The sequence below is a fragment of the Pan paniscus genome, chromosome 5 (genome assembly GCF_029289425.2).
Source record: "Pan paniscus chromosome 5, NHGRI_mPanPan1-v2.0_pri, whole genome shotgun sequence".
Lineage (NCBI taxonomy): Eukaryota > Metazoa > Chordata > Mammalia > Primates > Hominidae > Pan > Pan paniscus.
This window is the reverse complement of record NC_073254.2, coordinates 158277831-158298045: the sequence shown is the minus strand read 5'-3', so window position 1 is coordinate 158298045 and position 20215 is coordinate 158277831. Positions and strand designations below refer to the sequence as shown.

The following is a 20215-nucleotide window of genomic DNA, read 5'->3' as shown; positions in this document are numbered from 1 at the left end:
AATTTATTATGCCTACGTCATAACTTCACATACATAAAGATGGGCAGAGACTCGCCTTATTTGCAGCTTTCACAAACTACTAAACTCTTACTTATTCCTTAGATTTAAAAACAACAACAACAACAACAAAAAACCTCCCTTGCCTTCTCACAGTGAGATCTCCTCAGGCCGTTAATCTCAAACTCATTTTTTGATGCACCATAGAATTACACTCAAAGCCTCCCTGAAGAATGATAATTTTTATGTGCACAGGATGGGCTAGAAAAACTTGAGATGAAAACAGTTTAAAAAAAAATTCATTGGCATAACCACACAATATTTACTTTGCTTTTTTCTTTTATATAATGCTTCATAACTACAGAATTTCTTCAGGGCCATTTTCGAATGACACACTAAGAACTCAATGCTAGTCAAAGCTTACTTGTTTTTAAAGACAGGGTCTCTCTATGTCATCCAAGCTGGAGTGCAGTGGCACCATCTCAGCTCACTGCAACCTCTGCCTCCTGGGATCACACAATCCTCCTTGCTCAGCCTCCCAAGTAGCTGGGATTACAGGCATGTGCCACCTCTCCCAGCTAATTTTTTTTTTTTTTTTTTTGTAGAGATGATGGGTTTTGCCGTGTTGTCCAGACTGAAAAAGCTTACATTTTATAAGCTTTAGCCTCACCTTATTTATACAGGTAAGTTCCTAATTCTTAATAATATACATTACTATGGAGAAAAACAGTTCCTGAAATTACCTGAGAGTAAAATTCCAGCTTCATAATGACATACTGATCCTGGGAGATCCTGCACTTAGGTTCAGGCAGTCCTCTAACTTTGGAGGGAAATCGGTTCATACCCCCTGCCTGTTTCTATAAATCTTAGCCTGTGTATGCCTGCTCTGCAAGGGGGGGCCCATCCAGTAGTGGAAACCCAGCCTCCCGCCCACCTGCTGTGGCCACAGGGATGTACCTGGATCTGTGCTTCTGCGTCTCTCACCGAGACACTGAGGGAGCTCCCGGTGGAGCCTGAGCGGGGCCTCTTGTCCTGTCGCAGCAGCTCGGGGCCTGCGCTGAAGGAATGCCGCATTTGCCCTTGGTCCATCAAGTGCTGGGGACGCTGAAGCAGCGGGGAGTCCTGGCCCCTGGGACCCAGTGGCTCTCCTTTCTTCTCCACTTTGACCTCTTTGGGGAACGCGGACAGGTTGTGCTGCTGTTTCCTCTTTTTGTATTCGGTCATCAACTTTGAAATGGTCTTGTCGGCTGCCATGGTGTAGATTTTGTTCCCCGCATTCTCCCACCACTCCTTCTTCCGGCTGGGATCCTTCTTCTCCACTTTGGGGCTGGGGGGCAGCAGCAGGTCCCCACCACCGGCCTTCAGGCTCAGGGACTCGCCCATGTGCTCCCGGGACTGGCTTCTGTCATCCTCGGAAGGGGTTTCTTTCCCAGAGAAGCCCCCGGTGGATGGGGTGGATGACTCGGACTGGAAGGAGGGCAGGATGAAGAACGGGTCGCCCTTGAAGATGGGAGGCTCCTCCATACAGTTCTCCAGGTCCAAGTGCATCTGGATGTAGTTGTTGCACAGTTCCATGCACAGCTTGTGCAGCCTCTTGACCAGCCACACCCAATCTGCGTTGCTGACAGGCTGGACGCTGAGCAAGGGCATCCGTGCCCGCCACTGTCTCTTCTCCTTGCCTCTCGGGGGGCTGACCTGGGCGGTTTCCTCAAAGATGTCTTCATCCTCAGATGAACACTGCTGGGAAGAATCCGTGCTTCTCTCGTCGTCCTCAAAAAGGACCTTCTTCACTTGCTCGGCCGTGATGGTTTCTTGATTGGTGAGAACAGCACACACCAGGGCGTGGAAATAAATGTTAAAGCTCATCGCAGACTGGCGGTAGAGGTTGGCGGCGCCCCCGATGCCAGACACTTTCTTCAGCAGGCACTTCAGCCCGGGGCTGGTGTCAAACTCCCTGGCAGTCCTATAAGAGTCCAGCAGCAGGTCGAATATGACTGCCAAGTTCTGCATAGAGATGTATCTGAGGAAGCCAGCCAGCTTGGCTTCTGGCACTTGTATCGTCTTTTCCTCTCCAGGAGAGGGGCCTTTGACAAACTCTTCTAACAAGATGTCATATAAGTTCTGGAGTAACACCTGATGAGACAGCAGGCTCACCACAATTTCCCTGAAAGACACGCTTCAAGTGAAAAGAGAGGGCTCGATTAATGGTTTTCTGCCCTATATCAGGTGTCTCAAAGCAATATAGACGTTACCCATTTCAGAACGATCTATGCAAATTTACAAACTAAACTACCTCTACTCAAATGTCTTCCATGAAAGAAGGCATACTTTTTGGGCATTGTGTGATAACCATTTTAATCACAACTACTGGAGTTCTTGACACTTTAAAAAATTCCTGAAGCTGGGCCGAGCGCGGTGGCTCAAGCCTGTAATCCCAGCACTTTGGAAGGCCGAGGTGGGCGGATCACGAGGTCAGGAGATTGAGACCATCCTGGCTAACATGGTGAAACCCCGTCTCTACTAAAAATACAAAAAATTAGCTGGGCGTGGTGAATACAAAAAATTAGCTGGGCGTGGTGGCGGGCACCTGTAGTCCCAGCTACTAGGGAGGCTGAAGCAGGAGAATGGCATGAACCCGGGAGGTGGAGCTTGCAGTGAGCTGAAATCGCGCCACTGCACTCCAGCCTGGGCAACAGAGCAAGACTCTGTCTCAAAAAGAAAAAAAATTCCCAAAGCTATAGAATATAAGTTATTATGCCAAATTAATAGTTATCAAGATATCACAGATATCAGAGAGTTAACTGTGACATCAAAAGATATCACAGTTGAAGGGGGCTGGGAAGTCTTTTTGCCCTTGGGGACACAGAATATATTTTGGGTTTTCCTATGACCCATCACATGAGGTCAGATGTGGAATTTTCCATTTGTAGTGTCCTGTTGGCACTCAAAAAGTTGGGGTTAGGGATGCTCAACCTGTACTATGTTTGCCAAACTTTTTAATTTGCCAATGTGGTTTTGGTTTACAGTTTCATTTCTTTTCACTGCTCTTATAATTTTATGAAAATAGTTGAGGCCATTATATGGCCAATTAATGCCCCAAACTGGATAAATTATGACAACCGTTATTAATTTCAAAGTTCTAGCCATGATGTTAATAACATTTTGCTTTATGTCTATGACTTTGAATGTAAAAATTTGTGTAAGTAGGAAAAGTGCTTTTCTAACAGAAAATGACAAATCCTGCATAAATCTCAATGTTAACTTTGCCCTTTGTGTAGTCCTCACTGAGGGAAAACACATTACTCTCAAGATGAAATGAGTAACAAAGGACCGTCATTCGAAAACAGTAACCTTTTAAAATAAATCGCTTTAACTTTTTTTGTGGTAAAATATACATAAAAGTTACTACTTTAACTTTTTGATATACACAATTCAGTGATATTAAGTATATTCATAATGTTGTGTAACCATCACTGCTATCTATTGCTAAAACTTTCTCATAATTTTTAACAGAAACTTGGTACCCATTAAACAACAACTCTCCATTTTCCCAGCCCCAGCTCCTACTTAAACTACCAGTACACCTGAATACACACTCTTCTGAAAAAGAGGACTCCAAAAGCTTATAACAACTTGGTCCAAAAGCTACCACAGGATGCATACTAAAAAGGGAAATTTTTTACTGATCAAACAAGTCTGTCCCCCTGATAGCTAGAACATCCTCAAGGGACAGGACACTACCTTATTCATCTTCTTGTCCCCAGTAACCAGGAAAATGGTGAGAGTAGCATTCAGTAAGTCTCCAAGTGGAAGAAAGAAAGCAGGCTGGCTCTGAGTGCAGGCTGCCTGAAGGAAATGCTCCCCCTGAGAAATGGTTCTGACATTTGTACCCCACTCCTCTAGGATTCTGGATCCTTGGCAGGAAGCACCACCAGAGGGGTGAGTTTAATCAGTCTGGTGAAGGCATGAAACCCTTCGCTCACAACACTGTTTTTTATTACCTTCCCTGAGAAATGGAAAGCCATTTTCCAGCCAACACCTAAAGTCAGGCCAATGCAAAGCCATGTCTGAATTGTGGAATATCTTCATCCACCGAGATCATTTTTTGGATGCTTTGAGAGCTACAGCTGTTAACTATGCATGTAAAAAAGGACAGCAAATTCCCTTTACCTTAGGTTTGGGTTAAAGGACGCAGTGACAAGAAAACAGAATGGGAGGGAAATAATACTGAAGAGATCAAAGTTTCAGAAAGATAAGTGAAACAATTTTATAGATATGCAATTCTTAATCATCTACGCTGACAGGAGACACAGATCTCAAACAAAATCAACAAATAACTTTCTAATTCAGCATACCCAAGGGTTTCAAGCTTTTTCTGAGCACACCTTTAAGAAGTCTGCCATCCTCCTGCTGCTTAAGGGCAAAGGAAAGCCAGCCTCCAGACTGGATAATTGAGAGTTAATTGCATAACAAGTGGTTGACTTAAAACATGCTAATATATATCTTAAAATGCTAATTAAGATTATGTGGATTGAGTAAAGCTTGAGGCTATCAATGTCAAGGCTATTAAAACAAACCCAAACAAACCAACCCAGGTTTCTCTATTTAAATGCTGTAATCTGGTTTTAGGATTACATCTAAAGGATGGACCTGGCTAGCATATAATTTTCCACAGGTCTAACTCATCTTCCACTACATCCTATGCTAAACTAAGAATTGCCCCTGCAAATAAGAGTCAAATCTAAGAATGCAAAGCATACAGATTTTGGCTAAGAGCTCTTAAAGAATGTTAAGGAATGTCTTTGGCTCCGTGGGCAGTGGGATTGGTGAAAGAATTTAACATGCTTATTTTGTTTTGCTTAACTGCAGTGAGTGGGTAATTGCCTATTAAAAGTGCTAAGTAAATTTATGAGCCATGCTGATATATTTTTAAACTGTAACCTTTTAAAACCAATAACATAAGGACATTAGGCTGTTATATGTTTTATTTATAATTTGAATGCAGCCTATTATTCCTTTTTCCTACTTTTACATCAAAAATATTTCAGCAAGAATAATTGGCTGAATGTGAATTAGAAATAGGAAAAAAGGAAGAAAAGAACTGAAATTCTGAAGTAAATCAATGCTTAAAGATGTCAAAGGATTGCACAATCTTTGGTATATAAAATAGATTAAAAATGACCAACACTTAAAAATTAGTGACTGGTGGTTGAGGGAAACGGGCTAGAATTGGTAGAGTTCTATTCCTGAAGTTGGGTGACAGGTTCACATTTACTTTTTATTCATGCTTCATAACTTTTGAACATTCCACATTTTTTTGGTATGTACCAATAATTGACCCCAAAAATTATTACCTAGAAATTTCACCAAAATGATTGATTGTTATATTAATCAAACTGACCTGCTAACCTGGCAAACTTTTTGTTGGTTGGTTTTTTGAGATGAAATCTTGCTCTGCCATCCAGGCTGGAGTGCAGTGGCGTGATCTCGGCTCACTGCAACCTCTGCCTCCTGGGTTCAAGCGATTCTCCTGCCTCAGCCTTCTGAGTAGCTGGGATTACAGGCATGAGCCAGCACGCCTGGCCCAGCTAACTTTGGACAAATCACCCAGAGGTTGTGAAACGATACCAATTATCTTTGTTTGGGCTGCCGTTAACAAATACCATAGACTGGGTGGCTTACAAACAACAGAAATTGGATTCCTATAGTTCTAGAGGTTGGATGTCTGAGATCAGACCTGGTGAAGGCCCTCTTCCAGAATACAGATGACCATCTTCTCCATGAATCCTCACACGGCAGAAAGAGGGCAAGGGAGCTGTCTCTTAAGGGCAAGATTCCCATTCATGAGGGCTCCACCCTCATGACCAAATTTCCTCCTGAAGGTGCCACTGTCAGGCCTCTGAGCCGAAGCTAAGCCATCATGTCCCCTGTGACCTGCATGTACACATCCAGATAGCTGGTTCCTGCCTTAACTGATGACATTCCACCACAAAAGAAGTGAAAATGGCCTGTTCCTGCCTTAACTATGACATTATCTTGTGAAATTCCTTCTCCTGGCTCATCCTGGCTCAAAAGCTCCCCTACTGAGCACCTTGTGACCCCCCACTCCTGCCTGCCAGAGAACAACCCCCCTTTTTCCTTTACCTACCCAAATCCTACAAAACGGCCCCACCCCTATCTCCCTTCACTGACTCTTTTCTGACTCAGCCCGCCTGCACCCAGGTGAAATAAACAGCCTTGTTGCTCACACAAAGCCTGTTTGGTGGTCTCTTCACACAGACGTGCATGAAAGCCACCTAACATCACATTGGGGGATAGGCGTAACCACATCAATGTGGGGGCACACATTCTGTCCACTGCAACAACTCTGTCCTTGAAATGGGAAAGGGCAGAGGCCTTATGTTCAACCAAACCCAGTTTGTTTTTTTGTTTGTTTTTTGAGACAGAGTCTCGCTCTATCACCCAGGCTGGAGTGCAGTGGCGTGATCTCAGCTCACTGCAGCCTCCGCCTTCTGGGTTCAAGCGATTCTCCTGCCTCAGTCTCCTGAGTAGCTGGGACTACAGGTGCATGCCATCATGCCTGGCTAATTTTTGTATTTTTAGCAGAGACGGGGTTTCACCATGTTGGCCAGGCTAGTCTGAAACTCCTGACCTCAGGTGATCTGTCTGCCTTGGGTCCTAAAGTGCTTGGATTATAGGCATGAGCCATTGCGCCCAGCCCAGAGCCAGTTTTGATTCTGACTCCACCTCTTTGCAGTTGTGTGTCCCTGGGCAAAGGACCCAAGCCTCTCTGTATGTGCCCTCAGGGGTGAAATGGGAGTAGGAATACCTATCCACTGTGTTTCATATACAGTGCTCAAATACTTAGTATTACTATTAACGTGTCAGAAGTTTAAAAGTGGGAAATGTTGGTCATTGCCTTCATCTTCAAGTCTAGGAACCATATTTTTAAGGGAGGATGATAGTGTTTAAAAAGGGCAAGTTTCTTGGGGCAGAGCATAGACCTTTTTGTCTCCCAATAGCCATCATTGTTCCTGGGGAGGTTTATGTGCTTCCCACTGAAACAATCAGAACCATGCCTCAATTTACTTTTTATTTTTTTAAATTAGGCAAGGTTTTGTTCTGTTGCCCAGGCTGGAGTGCAGTGGCATAATCGTGGCCCCCTACAGCCTTGGCCTCCTGGGCTCTAGTGATCCTCCCACCTCAGCTTCCTGAGTAGCTGGGACTACAGGCATACGCCATCATGCTTGGCTAAATTTTTATTTTTTTACTTTTTTGTAGAGATGGCTCTTACTATGTTACTCAGACTAGTCTCAAACTTCTGAGCTTAAGTGATCCTCCTGCGGTTCTGGGATTACAGTTGTGAACAACCATGCCTGGCCTATTTTTTTTAAGATTATAAGCGTATGACATTATGGGTTGGGCTGTGTTCCCCCAAATTCCTATGTTGAAGTCCTAACCCCTGGTACCTCAGAATGTGACCATATTTGGAGAAGAGGTCTTTTAAGAGGTAATTAAGTGAAAATGAGGTCATGAGGGTTAGTTTTAATTAAATATGACTGGTGTCTCTATAAGAGGAGGAAATTCAGACATAGACCTGTACAGAGGAAGTCCATGTTAAGACACAGGAAGAAAATGGTCATCTACAGGTCAAGGAGATAGACCTCGGAGGAAACCTTCATATCTGACTTCTAGGCACCAGAAATGTGGGATATATGGTTCTGCTGTTTGAGTCACCCAGTCTGTGGTACTTTCTGTGGCAGCCCGGATAACCTAATATGTATGAAATGTAGGTAATTTGGTTACAAGGCTAACAGTTTTATGAAAACCTTTGCTAAATGACTCCACAAATGTTTTCAGTATTTCTGGCCAAAGCTCAGATTACAATGTGTGAGAACTGGAAGTGAATGAACATTCTTATTTATAAGCACCCTATGAGTTGAGATTTAGGTACTTACCTTTTCTTGGTGTGTCCATTTGGTTTTTCATCAGGAGGCAGCTCAATAATGAGCTGGCAGGACTGAGCGTGGTCAAAGTTGTTTGGTGTCTTTGGTGAGCACTGGGTGTCCAGCATAAACACCTGTATGGGGGTGCAAAGGTACATTTCAGAACTCCAGTGTCCTCTGCTTGACCTGTCAGGGATCAGCTGGATGACCCTGGGCAAGTTGAGCCTCATCTATAAAATGAGGATAATGGTTTCCTATTTGATATGTTTGTTGAGAGAGTTAATTGATATGTGTGTATTACATATGCAAAGCATTAGAACAGAGGAGTAAATAATCAGGGTTAGCCGTTGACACTAATACCAGCAATGCTACTAGTTCTACCATGTGACAATTCATTATACCCCAAATAGCAGGTATTGACACTTACTATTAACTACAAGTAAATAAAGAGGGGCTTTGTAAAAGATTATCTCTGATTTTTGAGTCTTTGGTATCATATTCAACACAGGGATGAAAAAGGAGTTGGGACTTCTGTCAGGATTACTGATGGTTACTGATAGGGCCACAGTGTTCTACTAGGCATGGCAGATGTGACTAAGAAAATAGTGAGCACTTACTGGATCTCTGACCCAAATGATTTTCTTTTACATGACTTAAAATACTTTCACTACTTTCCTCTGGAAATATTAGAATATATATATTTTTTGAGACAGGGTCTCACTCTGTTGTCCAGGCTGGAGTGCAGTGGTATGATCATGGCTCACTGCAGCCTCAACGTCCCAGGCTCGAGTGATCCTCCCACCTTAAACCCTCGAGTAGCTGGGACCACAGGTGTGCACCACTATGCCCAGCTATTTTTAAAAATTTTTTCCTTTCTTTTTCAAGTTTTAAGTTTGGGGTCCATGTGCAGGATGTACAGGTTTCTTACATAGGTAAACATGTGACATGGTGGCTTACTGCACAAGTCATCCCATCACCCAGGTATTAAGCCTAGCATCCATTAGCTATTCTTGCTGATGCTCTCATGCTCTCCCTCCCCTATTCCCCACAGGTGCCCAGTGTGTGTTGTTCTTTGCCATGTGTTCATGCATTCTCATCAATCAGCTCCCACTTATAAGTGAGAACATGCAGTGTTTGGTTTTCTGTCCCTGCGTTAGTTTGCTGAGGATAATGGCCTCCAACTCCATCCATGTTCCTGCAGAGGACATGATCTCATTCCTTTTTATGACTGCATAGTATTCCGTGCACCACATTTTCTTTATCCAGTTTATCATTTATGGGCATTTGGATTGATTCCATGTATTTGTTATTGTAAATAGTTCTGCAGTGAACATACATGTGCATGTATCTTTATAAGAGAATGATTTATATTCCTTTGGGTATATTATGCCCAGTAATGGGATTGCTGGGTCAAATGATATTTCTGCCTCTGGGTCTTTGAGGAATCACCACACTGTCTTCCACAATGGTTAAACTAATTTATACTCCCGCCAACAGTATAAAAGCGTTACTTTTTCTCTACAACCTCACCAGCACCTATTGTTTTTTGACTTTTTACTAATAGCCATTCTGAGTGAGATGGTATCTCATGGTGGTTTTGATTTGCATTTGTCTAATGCAGTGATGTTGAGCTTTTTTCATATGTTGGCCGCATGTATGTCTTCTTTTGAGAAGTGTCTGTTCAAGTCCTTTACCCACTTTTTAATGGAGTTGTTTTCTCCTTGTAAACTTAAGAGATGGAGTCTTATGGTATTGCCTAGGCTGGTCTTGCACTCCTGGGCTCAAGCAATCCTCCTGCCTTGGCTGCCCAAAGTGCTGGGATTACAGGCATGAGCCACCATGCCCGGCAAGACTAGAATACTTTAAAAATATTTTCTTTCAAAATCTTGTAAGAATTATCAGATTTTTGAATAATGAGTTATTTTAAGAGTGAATACATAAGGAAAATTTGGGATTGAGGAAGAAATAGAGAAGTATTAAGAAGTGAAAGATGGGCCAGGTGCAGTGGCTCATGCCTGTAATCCCAGCACTTTGGGAGGCTGAGGTGGGTGGATGACTTGAGGTCTGGAGTTTGAGACCAGCCTGGCCAACATGGCGAAACTCCGTCTCTGCTAAAAATGCAAAAATTAGCTGGGTGTGGTGGTGCACACCTGTAATCCCAGCTACTCAGGAGGCTGAGGCAGGAGAATCACTTGAACCTGGAGGTAGAAGTTGCTGTGAGCCGAGATCACACCCTGCACTCCAGCCTGGGTGATTGATAGAGCAAGTCTCAAAAAAGAAAAAACAAACAAACAACAACAACAACAACAAAAACAACAGAAAAACAGAAAAAGAAAGATTCACTAAACAGCTCTTGCTGTTCTTCTCCATTAATGATCTATTTCAGAAGATCCCATTGACTTTTTCATATTTTTGTTGTATGATTGGACAGGGTTGCAGAGACCACTGTGTGCACACGTGCAAATGCTTTAGCCAGACGTAAAAACTGCATATTTACAGAAGCTATCCCTTTGGAGGGCCACTTTCTTGGTTTCTCTGTTCTCACTTCTAGCTACACCATTGCTGCAGCAGCTCCAACTGCCATGCTGCTAGAAGTGGCTCTTCATTGCAGCCTTATAACCTTTCTTCTGTCCCAACTTCTTCAGACTGGCCACGGAGGCTTCAGTGGGATGTGCTCCCTTCCTTCAGAACCAGCAGAATCATGAAGTCCCAGATGTCAGGCATGTGCTCAGCAGAGATGTGAGAAACTGAAGGTAGAAGGTTCTTGTCCCACTACCTCAGGACAGCTGGGAAAAGCCCCAAAGAAGCCAGACCTGGCTAAGAAACTTCTCAACTGACTGAGTTCTTTACATGGGTAATCAGGGGATCCTAGATTATCGGTGTGGTAATAGAAAATTTTATTAGAATTTAAACAGATCTGGTAGAGAAAAGGGGCCTTCCCTTTTGAGTATAACCTCCAACTCATTTCTTCAAATTTAACTCAAATGTGACAGTTCAATTACATTCATAAAACTTGTTTAATATTTTAAATACATACCATGCATACACATACATAGGCATATGCAAAATAGTTTCTTCATATGAAGACCCAATTCAGGCATGTCTGTTGCTATTACATGATGGAATATTTAGCCAGTCAATGGTTATTGGAAATTTATTCCATTTCCCTTTTTCACTACTATGAACAGCATGGTTATGAATATATGTGAATTCGGGGATGGCATTTAGCAGGACTGCTGCTGAGAGTCACATCCAGGGTTTCCTAGCGGCAGACTGCCATGTCACTTAAGAGCTTAGGGTATATCTGTAGCTCGTGATACTACTATATTCTTCTGATATTTCTGTGATTCAGTAACCTATTGATTCAACAAAGACATACTAAGCATCTTCTCTAGGCTTTGCTCTAAAAATACCAAGGTAAATATACAGAATGTGTTCTCTGCTCCTCAGGAGCTGACAACCAAATTTTGTGACTTCTTACACGTGTCTCAAGAAGGAAAAGCCATTGGTATATGATGATTCCTGCATGAGTGAATACACTTGAATTTTAATGTTACATTCAACTCAAATTTATTAAGCAGCTTTTAAATGTTAAGTTCTGTGTTGTGAATGAAAGATATAAGAAAAAAGCCCAAATAAGTTTGCCATTGTTAGGCACTCATAGTCTAGCAGTAACAATAATAGTTAAGCAAATACTTATAGGTAGCTCAAGCAAGTTACGTATAAAGGACAGTGGCGAGGCTGCTGAAAGGGTTCTATTTGATCTGGGCACTGGAGGATGCAACAAATGAGATGATGGACAGGAGGTAATGCTGTTGATTGGGTTCATGTCATTTCTGGCAAAGAATGGTAGTGGCAAGAGTTGGGAGCTACAAGGTGTTATGTCCCTCAGGGAATGAAAGGCAATTTGGTGATGCGAGACCTTCAAGGAAGGTCTCCCAACATGCATTTTGAGTTTCTAGAGCCCCTGAGATCAAAAGCCCCCGCCCTTACCTGCTGGGCCATGGCTCGGATGCGCCAGTACTCGGCCTCGGCACTTGGGGAGGAGGACGGGGCCGCCACTCGCACCTGGCAGCCTTCCCCGCTGAAGCTCTCCGTGCCGCTGTGGAAGCAGCCCAGCAGGTCCTGGGGAGAAACAGCAGATGCTCACTGAATGCATCCTGGTTCATGGGCCGGGCTCAGTCTTGGATCTGAGATTGTCACTGTGTCTGAGACAAAAGTACTGACCCAGCAACTTCTTTCTCACTCTCTGCAAGATCTAAAGTGAGACTGCCTGCTCAGAGGAGGCAGAACCCATGTGCCCAACATGGTAAGGGATCAGGAGCTAAAGATGGTTAGAACTGTGCCAGGGAGGGCTTCCTCCCAGTGATGTACCTTCACTGGCTTGAGTGTGGCAGAGAACGCATCTTGCAGGGCACAGCAGGCAAGCCTCCACATCTCCTCAGTGAACACAGGGCCCGCTGTCACAAGGACGTATCTGCCAAAAGAAACAAGTAAAGGAGTTTTTGTTGTTGTTGTTGTTGTTGTTGTTTTCAGACGGAGTTTTGCTCTTGTTGCCCAGGCTGGAGTGCACTGGCATGATCTTGGCTCACTGCAACCTCCATCTCCCGGGTTCAAGCAATTCTCCTGCCTCAGCCTCCCGAGTAGCTGGGATTACAGGCATGCGCCTCCATGCCTGGCTAATTTTGTATTTTTAGTAGAGATGGGGTTTCTCCTGTTGGTCAGGCTGGCCTCGAACTCCCAACCTCAGGTGATCTACCCACCTCGGCCTCCCAAAGTGCTGATATTATAGGTGTGGGACACTGCGCCCGGCCACAAAGGACAAAGGAGTCTTGAATTCCATTTTGTTGCCACAAAATTTAGGCCATATGGGCTTATGCATAGGTTTATTCTGCAGCTCCCTGCCAAGTCTCCTTGTCTCTCAACCATCCAGTATTCCACTGTCAAAATACTACTTCCTAAACCATTTTCATATAGAAATATCAACGGATCCCCTCTACAAATAGGCCAATCATTAAACGTAGACTTGTATGCAAGACTGCATATATTCTGCAGTGATTTTTGGATTCTAGTTCCATTTTCCATCACTCCTCTACAAGCAAAACCAAACCCCAAACTCTTATCTCAATGCTATTTTGTTCTTCTGCTTGGAAAGTCCCCACCTCCCCCATGCCTGTCCACCTTGGAGGATGTGACCAGTGTCACTGCTACAACGAGGTCCTTGCTTCACTGTCACCATTTTTCATGTGACCTGCTCTCCCATGTGCCTGGCTTATTTCACTTAGCATAATAACCTCCAGTTCCCTCTATGTTGTTGTAAATGACAGAATCCCTTTTTTTTTTTTTTCTTGTTTTGAGACTGAATCTCGCTCTGTTGCCCAGGCTGGAGTGCAGTGGTGCCATCTCGTCTTACTGCAACCTCTGCCTCCCGGGTTCAAGCAATTCTCCTGCCTCAGCCTCCTGAGTAGCTGGGACTACAGGCGCCCGCCACCACACCTGGCTAATTTTTGTATTTTTAGTAGAGACAGGGTTTCATCATATTGGCCAGGCTAGTCTCGAACTCCTGACCTTGTGATCTGCCTGCCTCGGCCTCCCAAAGTGCTGAGAATCCCATTATTTTTTATGGCTGAATAGTACTCCATTTTGTGTATGTACCACATTTCCTTTATGCATTCATCTGTTGATGGACACTGATACAGTTTGGCTGTGTCCCTACCCAAATCTCATCTTGAATTCCCATGTGTTGTGGGAGGGACCCAGTGAGAGGTAACTGAATCATCGGGCCGGGTCTTTCCCATGCTGTTATAGTGAATAAGTCTCATGAGATCTGATGGTTATAATGAGTTCTCCTTGAGCCAGTCGTATAGTTGCAGTCCAAGTCTGAAAGCCTGAGAACGGGGAGATGTAAGTACAGTCCAGGGGCAGGAGAAGATTGATGTTCCAGCTCAAACAGTCAGGCAGGCAAAGTACCCTCTTACTTGGCCTTTTTGTTCTATTCAGGTCTTCAACTGATTGGATGAGGCCCACCCACATTAGGGAGGGCCATCTGCTGTGCTATCTCCACCAATTCAAATGTTCTTCTCATCCAGAAACACCCCCAGAGACACACCCACAATAATGTTTGGCCAAATGTCTGGGTACCCTGTGGCCCTGAGCAAGCTCTCTCTTTGCCTGCCACCATCCATTAAGATGTGACTTGCTCCTCCTTGCCTTCCGCCATGATTGTGAGGCCTCCCCAGCCACGTGGAACTGTAAGTCCATTAAAGCTCTTTTTCTTCCCAGTCTTGGGTGTGTCTTTATCAGCAGCATGAAAATGGACTAATATTGATACTTACTAGGTTGCTTCCAAATTTTGACTATTGTGAACATGGGAGTACAGCTATCTCTTTGATATAATTATTTTCCTTCTTTGGAGTATATACCCAGCAATGGGATTGCTGATTGTATGATACCTCTATTTTTAGTTTGAAGAGCCTCCAAACTGTTCTCCATAGTGGTTGTACTAATTTACAGTCCCACCAACAGTGTACGAGGGTTCCCTTTTCTCCACATCCTCTCCAGCATTTGTTATTACCTGTCTTTTGGATAAGCTATTTTAGCTGGGATGAGATGATATCTCATTGTACATTCAATTTGCGTTTCTCTTATGATCACTGATGCTGAGCACCTTTTCATATACCTGTTTGCCTTCTGTATGTCTTTGAGAAACTGAACCAGAATACTTTGTATAATGTCTTATACAATACACATCTGCTGACTGAACACTGAAATGAAGAATTATTAGCACATAGTCATTTTTAATTACAAAAGTCTACTTACAGAAAGCAATCCAAAAAGTCGATTCCTACCACAAAGACAATTTAATTTCTTTAGATTTTTAAATAAAAACTCCAGCTTTGTGGAGAGTCAGGAAAGCGTTTCCTCACCTAATACAGGAGCAGCCCACTCTGGAGATGGTTTCAGTGGGCTTGGCCACACAGGCGACCAGCAACTCAAAGAGATCCTTCAGCATGGTATTGATCATGCTCTCGTACCTGATATCTATGGGAAACAGCAAAATCACAGTTTCAGGCAGCTCTAGTTTAAAGGGATAGATTGAAATGGCCATCTACAGCAACAGAGGAAATTCTGAATGATAAGCAAATATCTGGGAAAAAGAAATAGAACAATGAGAAAAATGGCCATATCCTCCTCCTGCCCCCCCCAAAACCCAGTAAAACAATAATTTTCTTGGATTTTTACCCAATTTCAGCATGTTTCATCCACTTCTACAGAAATAAAAATGAAATATGCAGTTCACTTTTATGTGTTGCAGTATCACAGTCTCACACTGTGCAAAGCAATGACCCAGCCAGGAACATGTGGCTACCCTTAGGGATATGGTTACCAGTTACCACCTACATGTGGAAAAACTCACTTGTTTTCTTTCACAATTGTTGTTCTTTTTTGGCAGGGTAAATTGTCCTTGCTAAACTTAATAGAGACACAGTTTCTTTTATTAGCTTTGTTAGTCTCCCCTGGGGTCAACATCCTCCTTAGTTTCTCTGTCCTCTCCAGCAAGGGAACCTCTTCCCTTACACCATGATATGCCAGTCCTTCGAGTTGTAAGCTCTGTGGGTAGCAGCAATGTTTCTTCTGCTCCCGGACACCCACATCTTCACACATGTGGCTCCACTGGGACCACAGTGAACACATCCCCTGCCTCTAGGTCCCTCTCCATCTGCTGACTTCAGCATACTGTCCCTCCCACACTTTCACAGCCTTTACAAAGTGCCATCGATATTAAGAAATTTCTCTTCATCCCTAGCCTGTTAAGCTACTTGTTGCCCACAATGGAAGCCTTTTCTAAAACCCTGCCTCCTCCATTTAGCCTCCCCAGATGAAGCAGGGTGACAGGATATACCCGCTACCCCCCCCCCACAGGCTATGGGGATATTGCTTTTTTTTTTTTTTTATTATATACTTGAATTTGCCTCCCTTCTCCTAATGCACAGGTACCCCAGACCTCTTATTAGGTATTTTATTTTCTACCACACATATATTTTGAGCATTCGGTTTGAAAATTTTGTAGAAGACACATGGGTATGAATTTTCTCTTTGAAAATCTATTAGAAGGCTGGCACTGACCATGTTGTTCTATTTTAATAATTCCCAGGACAAAAACCCTGCATTCGTATTTGCATTAGGTATTTACTACACCGTTTTAGCTGACGGTGCTGTCTACCAAAGAAATACCCAGAATGAACTGCTCTGGCACTTCAGATACCTGAATGTAGAAAGCTTTGAATGTGCTCCACCACCAGCTCACAGGACAGACCAATAGCGTGCTTGAAATTGGCAGAGGCCATATCCCAGTAGGAATGGTCTTTATGGCTCCGGCGGAGCCAAACGGACATCACAGGAAGGAGGAGGTGAACCACTGCATAGATACCAAACCCTGGTCCTGAAAAAGAAAAGTCAGCGTAGCAACAACCTGTAATAAAAGGGAAGCTCTTTGCCTCCACCTGGCATTGTTGATCTCTTTGGAAGGATCCCTACATTTGCTGAGAAAGTGCAGGGAAAAATAATTTACTGCTGATGGGGGAATATATGGTCTTCAGTGGCATTTTTCCTTTTTTTTTCTGCAGGGTTTTAGTTATGTGAGCAATATGTGAATATACTCCTAAAACATTCAAATATTGCTGGTAAAGCTAAAATATCACCTGCTCAACTCCTAGGACCTAAATGTAAACACACAAATACACATGTGTGTATAAGAAAATACCCTTTGAAATCATACATTTATGAAATCTAACTACATGGGGAAATATTTTATATAAAGGAGATAATGTAAACTTCGGTCTGCATACTCTTTTTTTTTTTTTTACTTAACAATAGTGTTAGAGCTGGTCACAGTAGTGTACACCTGTAATCTCACCTACTCTGCAGGCTGAGGCGTGAGGATTGCTTAATTAAGCCCAGTAGTTTAAGACTAGCTTGGGCGACATTGTGAAATCCCTTCTCAAAAAAAAAAAAAAAAAAAAAAATTAGCTGGGCATTGTGGAGTGCTGGTAGCCTCGGCAACTTGGGAGACTGAGGTGGAAGGATCGCTTGAGCCCAGGAATTTCAGACTGCAGTGAGCTATGATCACATCACTTGCTCCAGCCTGGCAAGACCTCCATTTCACAGAAAACCCCAAAAGTGTTAGAGATTATTCTTTGTCAGCAAATTTGGATATTCCTCATTTTTATTGCCACATACTAATTCTATTGTATTTACCTACAGCAGTTTACTTATCCATTTCCTTACTGATGAATATTTAAGGTGTTTCTAATTTTTTTGTTTTATAGACTATGCTATAATGAAAATCATTGTGCTTCTTTGTTCAACATTGTGGAAATGTTGATGAGTTTTTGAAGTTATGATTACAAAAGCAAAGCATCCATTTTATAATAAACATGGAAATTACATGAGAATACAAAAGAAAAAACTCATCTAGAGATAATCACATTTTGATGTATTTCCTTTTAGGACTTTTTGAATGCATGTGTGTTTGTATTTATAATTGCATAAAATTTCATATAGTTGAGATTGCACTCCATAGTATGTGCATTTTAACATAATGCTTTGTAAGTAATTATTCACGTCATTAAATATTATTCACAAATATTAATTTTAACACCTGCAGAATATTTACATGCTTTTACCACAGTTAACTGCTTCCCATTTAGGGTGTTCATAATTTTTGGTATTCAAGATGTTTCAGCAAACATCTTATATATACAATTTTGTCTTTATTGTTGATAATTTCCTTAGATGACAGGCTCCTAGGAACAAAAGTGGATTAAATGCTCTTCACACACATTTAGTAGCAATCAATGTGAAAGCAGAAAATGGTACTGATGAGTAAAACAGATTTAGAAATAGTGGTTTGCAATTCTATAAAATACCTATTTATTCTTTGATGGAAGGCTTTTAACTTTTTAACATGTGGCAGTATCTATGGTGTTTTTAAAAAAATAATATAAACTTTGCTATAGATTTTGAAACGGTATCAATTATCAAGTCTTCATTATAATGAGTACAGACCTCCTCTTAGTAAGAAAGTGGCTTCATTTAGGGTCTGATTGTTAGTAAAATACTTAAATTTCTATTTAAAAAGTTCTTTGATCTTGAGAAATTGGGATGTATAAATGTATATACTAAAATTGATTAATTCACAACAAGAAATAAATTCCTAAAAGTCATTCTTTTCTCATACTCTCAGGGTCCTTGTACTAGGCAAGGACTAAATGTCTTTTTCCAAATCTAATCACCTATGACCCTTACACAAACGGGGTGTTGCTGCCTTAATACCGCATATAGCTGAAAGTGGTTTATATTACTGGAAGACCCAGTAAGCCCAACCAACAGCCCAAGGGCCAAGAGCATGTGACTGTGAGATCCTGCCACAAAGGAAGGCTGTGACCATGGAAACAGCAAAGCCAAATGGCTCTTGGAGACGCTGATACCATAGCCTTGGTCTGATTAATGTGGAGCTCCTACACATCCAACTAACTGGCCACCACACGATACTTATAACCAGACTTCTAGGAAGACATGTAAACAATACACAGGCCATATCTTAAGCATCACTACCATTCAACAAACATTTATTGAGCACCTCTTACGTGTGAGCTTTGTACTAAGTCTAGGAAACAGTGAAAACAGGCAGACACCTGCAGAAATACCTTCTTGAAAAGAGTTACATGTATGACCACTCCCCCAAAAGACGGACACAGAAATATTTACCTGGTGTTTTCGTCACATCTCTCAACAGCTCAAAGAGTAAATCCAAAGTTGGTGGTTGGTGCTGCCGTGGACAATTGGACACAGCCGCTGTCAGCTGCTCCAGCAGGATTATCCAGACTTCTATCAGACCTGGAAACCAAAAAGCAGACCTGTATGAAATCCAGTTAGACACAATGAATAATCATCCCAAGATCCAATTAAACATTGTATGTAAACTGCCAAGTGCTATACAGACGTGAGCCATCACCCAGCGTTGTTAGCCTTCGGTGGCCATAGACATGAACAGATGATGATTTATGTGGTCTGACAAAGTCAAGGGGAAAAATACTGCTCACATTTCCTCCTCCTTCCCCTTTAATAAAAAGGTGATAGGTTAAGGAAATTCTACCATGTTGAAATGGCTGTCAGGTTTCCTGGGAGCTGATGATACCAAATAAGCTATCCATCCAGTTCTATCACCTTCATCTATCTTTTTTTAAAAAATGATTTTATTGTGGTAAATATATAGAACAGAAAAAGCCATTTTAGCCATTTCTACGAGTACAATTCAGAGGTATTCATGACAACAATGTTGTGTGACTATCACTACTGTTTCCAAGACGTTTTCATCTCAAACAGAAACCCTGGAGCTATTAAACAGTTACTCTCCTTACTTCCTCACTCCAGTCCCTGGTACCTCTAATGTACTATAAATTATGATTGATTTTGAGGTGTGATAGTGGTGTCATATTTATGTTTGTTATCTTTAAAGAACACACACTGAAACATCTACAGATGAAATGCTATGTTGAGGATTTGCCTTAACCTATGGAGAAAGAGGAAGAGAGAGCAAAGATATACATGATCCAAGATTAGCCATAAATTGATAGTAGTTGAAGCTAGGTGATAAGTCTGTTATATTATTCTGTTTAGTTCTGTATATTCTACATATGTATATCTGTATATGTATATATTTTGTATATTCAAAATATACAAGTTTTGTATATGTTTGAAATTTCTATAAGAGGAAAAATGTAATTATTTTCCTTTGAAAACCAGCGGAATAATATCTGATAATGTATCAATGTTGAGGATTAATTTTTTAAAACTAAAGCTATTACTGATTTTTGTTCTGATTTACTATGTCTACATAATGATAACTTTAAAGTCCTAGTTACATTGATTATGTAGAAAACTTAGATAGGTGCTGGATGGAACTGTATCCCTTAGAAGATGGGGTTCCTAGAAAAAAAAAATCAAAGATTTGCACAAATGGGAAAGAGAATGCTCGACGTTACATACCCAACCGTTTACAACTGTTTAAAAGAATGTATTATAGATAAACAACATTAGCTTCTGCTTATAATTATCTGGGTTTGAGGTTTAAAATGCTAAGTAAAAATTGTTCTTATCTAATCATTAAACTGAAACCTCTATTAGATAATATCTAGCCAACTTTCAATACTTTAATTGTTCTCTATATTAGATATTCTTTCCTGTAATTATTCCTCACAACTAATCTG

General features: G+C 41.9%; 1 protein-coding gene across 1 annotated transcript in view; it reads right to left on the bottom strand.

Moving 5' to 3' along the window:
• The window catches only part of ARFGEF3 (ARFGEF family member 3), a 187463-nt gene that overhangs the window by 8512 nt on the left and 158736 nt on the right, over positions 1–20215 (bottom strand). Inside the window, exons 27-33 of the mRNA XM_034962938.3 lie at positions 18714–18842; positions 16210–16386; positions 14870–14984; positions 12318–12420; positions 11937–12068; positions 7956–8077; positions 955–2173 (exon numbers count right to left, since the gene is read on the bottom strand). Of these exons, the coding sequence (XP_034818829.3) occupies positions 955–2173; positions 7956–8077; positions 11937–12068; positions 12318–12420; positions 14870–14984; positions 16210–16386; positions 18714–18842 (1997 nt within the window). The remainder of the gene's footprint in view (positions 1–954; positions 2174–7955; positions 8078–11936; positions 12069–12317; positions 12421–14869; positions 14985–16209; positions 16387–18713; positions 18843–20215) is intronic.